Below are 3,850 nucleotides of genomic sequence, written 5' to 3' on the forward strand. Positions count from 1 at the left end.
GGGGGATTCTTATACATGCATTTTCTTCAGGTACCTCCTGTGATTCTAGTCTTTACGCTGAAGCGCTTGCTATTAGAACGGGTCTTCTTCAAGCGGCTAAACTCCATTTATCTCATATTGTGGTGGAGTCGGATTGCTTAAGCCTGATTCAACAACTGAATTCTAGAAGCTTCGACTATGAAATTGATGCTGTGGGCTTTGATATTCTTCAGCTTCAAAGCTCTTTTGTTGACTGTCTTTTTTGCTTTATTCCAAGGTCGTCTATTGTGGTTGCAGACTCCTTGGCCCGGTCGGCCTTGTCGGTTGAGTCACCGATGGATTGGCCAGTTTCCACTCTGTGGCTTCTAAATCTCTGTGAGAAAGAGGCCACTGCTTGTACTGACTCTGGTTTTCAATGAATCTTCTTTCAACCAAAAAAAAAAATCGAGGCCTTGAGGGTCGGTCAGTCTATAGATATTTTAGTTGTGAAATTAGAAATTTTCGCGAGAATATTAGGCAAAATACCGTAGCGGCAAGGGTACTGTGGAATCGGAGAATTTTGGAATTTTTGATATAGTAAAGGGTAGTTTGGTAACTCAAAACCTAAATAAGGAAATGAACTAATCACGTGACTTCCTCCCTAATCGTCTATTACTTAAATGCCACGATGTCTCTTCTACTCAAAGATCTCGGGATCCCGGTCTACGTGTCAATTCGTTCTTATCCCACGACCTGGCCACGACCTGTCTTTTTCTGTTTTTCTTACATCCACTGGCCCACCTTAAATCCCAATCAACGGTCTAAAACATATCTTATCCCTTTAGACTTGTTCGACACTTAACGCCAATCTCCTATTAAAAATCTCTGCGGCCTACAGACGTCAATCCTCCATTTCTTGGGAAGTTTTTTGTTTTTGCTGGAAAGGTCTTGAGATGCTCAGAAGTAGCAGTGAAGTGAAGTGGTGAACAGTGAACCATCATCATGGGTCTCCTCGACAAGCTCTGGGACGACACTTTCGCCGGTCCTCGGCCGGAAAATGGCCTTGGAAAGCTCCGCAAACATTCCACCTTCAGTTTCCGATCAAATTCCGTCAAAGGTATGCAACAATGCTAAATTACGATTGAGATTATCTGATGATTGATCCGTCTCAGAAACTAGTTGAGTTCGTTAGTTCTGATTGAACAACTCAGATCTGGTGCCTTTGTTTGTAGATCATATTCAAAATTTGTATTATGATCCCTAATTTCTGATTTGTTTGGGTCTTTTTGTTTCGATATGCAGAGGCCGAAGGAGGGAACGGAAGATCATACGTTGATGATATGACGGAGGAGACGACAAGGGTTACGCGTAGCATCATGATAGTGAAACCTCCTGGAAATTATGGATCACCGCCGGTTTCTCCGGCTGGATCTACTCCTCCGGTATCTCCATTTTCCGGTAAGCTCTGTTGTTTTGTTGGACATCGATCATGGTCATGGATGGACCACACTCTACAAAAGAGAAAAAAAAGAATGATGTTACGTTTGGACTTTGGAGATATGAGTCAAGAACTCTTTAGAATGAAGGACCAACATGCCCTTATGTAGTGTGATTTTTAGTTTTTCGTGAAATCGAAAAGATTTTGATGTTTACTAATGGTGGTGGTGGTGAGCAGGAGGTAAGGGACTGAACCGGTTCCGAAGGAGGTCGACGTCAGATGTGTACGAGAGAGCAGTAAAGGAGGATGGAGGAAGGAGCCCTCCTTCTTCGTTTGATGTGTAAAACTAAAATACGAGAGAGATTGTACTTGACGACGACGACGACGACGACGACGAAGAAGATAAGGACTCTTTCTGCAATTTACGAACGACTCACTCTGTTTTGTAGTATATCTGAAATTCTCAAGCAGTACGTACTACTAGTTTAATGTGGAAGCGTGTCTGTGTGTGTGTGGATCAGATATGGTGTCTGTCTGTAATAAATGTATAGATCGAGGAGAAGAACCTAGCGGAGTGTCGTTGTCGCTTGTCTGTGGTTACTGTTGTGGTAAAGCTTAAAAACTTCGACTGGGGGGTGTGGGTGTTTTTGTGTGTGATCTGTTTATAATGTAAGAGCTGGTTTCTTCTGTGTTCTGAGAGCTTTGTAATGGTCAGGAAAGTTAAAGTTTCTTTCTTTCTCTATCTGATCTGTGCTTTCTAATGATCAGGGACAGAGAATTGGCTTGGCTGGGAGACTTGGCACCACTTGGGACCTACGTTCCGAGTCGGCCGGACTCTGGATCAGTTCCTCCTAGCGTGTGGAGTGTGAAGATTCCATGTACGGAGGGAGGTCTCGTGGTAACAAATGTCCTTGTAAAACACTCTTAATGTACATGAACGTGAATTTTATTAAAGCAAAAATACATATGTCATCACGAAACCAACCACCTTCACATGGAGGGAACTAATCTAGGTTCGTCAGCCTAGTCACACTCCAAATCAATAGTGGCTGATCCTTGGTGGGTTTCTAGGGTTTAGGTTGATTTTAGCAATCATTCTCAACTGTTTTTGGACTGTTGGATCCAATCCGACCCTGATTCCAATCTTCATAACCTTTGGGAGCCCGGGGTGTACCAGCGGCCATCTGGCCGGCATCTTTTCCCATTTTCTTGACCTTCGGTGAGGGGGTGGAATATGTATTTTAACTGCCCAGTCTTCATATGGAGTTTTTATGGGAGGGTCAGTGATTGAAATTTGGATCCAGATCTTTTGCGGCGTGCTGTCCGTAGCTGCCTGAGCGGTGCAGACACAGGGCACAGTGCAATGACTGCCTTACCTCCACTCGGATAGGGGTAAGGTGGACATTGAGTGTGACCCTGTATATCACAGAAGATTTGAATTGCTGAAATTTAGACTCAAGTTTGATATATGACCTTTTTAGATTATTTTTCTAGGGGGAGAGGGTTTCCTATAAGAGCAGTGTAAGAAGGAATTTGTACACTACAACTAATGATGGGTTAGAAAACAATATTATCCATATAGGTTTATATGTGATTCACATTTAGAATAAGAGAGAGAAATGTTAATGTGGAATATGGATCACACTGTTTATTATGCGAGAAGGTTATGTGAGGAGGATATAAATGAAGAGTATATAAAGGCAGTGTAGTAATCTTTTTTCTTTTTTCATTTTTAGATATCCCAACTATCGAAGTCACCACTTAACTATTCTACTTTCTAAGGGGTGGCACAGCTATCCCAACTACGAAAGAAAAACATTTTAATGAAAATGCTCATCCACCAATTTTGTCTCTTGTTGACTACAAAAAACTTTTGCCTATAAATTACGCTGAAAGTTTGCTTTTACAATGAATGAAGAGTGCACCCAAGGACGGAAGGTTATTATTACTCTATCACCTACTTAGACAAAAGTCTGAAATGTTCTTCACAATTCCATAGTTTCATCGGACAATTGAAGAGAGGGTTGGTGAAGAGATCCTTTCTTTACAATGGGTGAATAGAAGTTCGTTTCAATTATGGTGAAAGCTTTTTGTTGGAATTTTTCGAATATTGGTGTGGGACTTTAGTCCCACATCGGATGTGAAAAAGTAATTCATTTGGCTTATGTATGTTTGTGATCTATTATAACATGTTATGTATAGAAATGATTGTACGATGCACTTGCGAGTGAAGACAGTGATCGTTCGAGGGCGTACGCGTACGTGTGCATGAGGTGCAATATGGTGCTTTGATGGCGCACTTTGCACTGCCTTATTCTTTTGGGTCATGACCCATCAAAATAGCCATATGGGCCAATGGATGTGATCCATCCGAACAATTTTGTGGGCCTATAAATAGCCCTCTTAATCTGTCAGTCAAATATAACATTTTTCTTTATTTAGTTTCATGTGATT

The 3,850-nt window shown here is 41.6% G+C and overlaps 1 protein-coding gene across 2 annotated transcripts; it reads left to right on the forward strand.

Moving 5' to 3' along the window:
- Window positions 1–954: 954 nt before the first annotated feature.
- Window positions 955–1,778, forward strand: LOC122666905 (dormancy-associated protein homolog 3-like). Of its 2 annotated transcripts, none has more exons than XM_043863013.1 (3): window positions 955–1,075; window positions 1,261–1,416; window positions 1,631–1,778. In XM_043863013.1, exons 1-3 carry the CDS (start codon window positions 961–963, stop codon window positions 1,738–1,740), a joined length of 381 nt encoding a protein of 126 aa, XP_043718948.1. In that variant the 5' UTR covers window positions 955–960; the 3' UTR covers window positions 1,741–1,778. The 2 variants fall into 2 exon arrangements, with proteins under 2 accessions (XP_043718948.1, XP_043718949.1); XM_043863014.1 differs by having other exon boundaries at window positions 1,634–1,778.
- Window positions 1,779–3,850: the final 2,072 nt, after the last annotated feature.

This window comes from Telopea speciosissima, chromosome 7 (genome assembly GCF_018873765.1).
Source record: "Telopea speciosissima isolate NSW1024214 ecotype Mountain lineage chromosome 7, Tspe_v1, whole genome shotgun sequence".
Taxonomy (NCBI): Eukaryota; Viridiplantae; Streptophyta; class Magnoliopsida; order Proteales; family Proteaceae; genus Telopea; species Telopea speciosissima.

Excerpts from the sequence above, each read along its gene's own strand:
- LOC122666905 (XM_043863013.1), top strand. The coding sequence starts at position 961 with ATGGGTCTCCTCGACAAGCTCTGGGACGACACTTTCGCCGGTCCTCGG. Across the intron at positions 1,076-1,260 it reads CCGATCAAATTCCGTCAAAG|AGGCCGAAGGAGGGAACGGA; the intron begins GTATGCAACAAT and ends TTCGATATGCAG. Across the intron at positions 1,417-1,630 it reads TCCGGTATCTCCATTTTCCG|CAGGAGGTAAGGGACTGAAC; the intron begins GTAAGCTCTGTT and ends GGTGGTGGTGAG.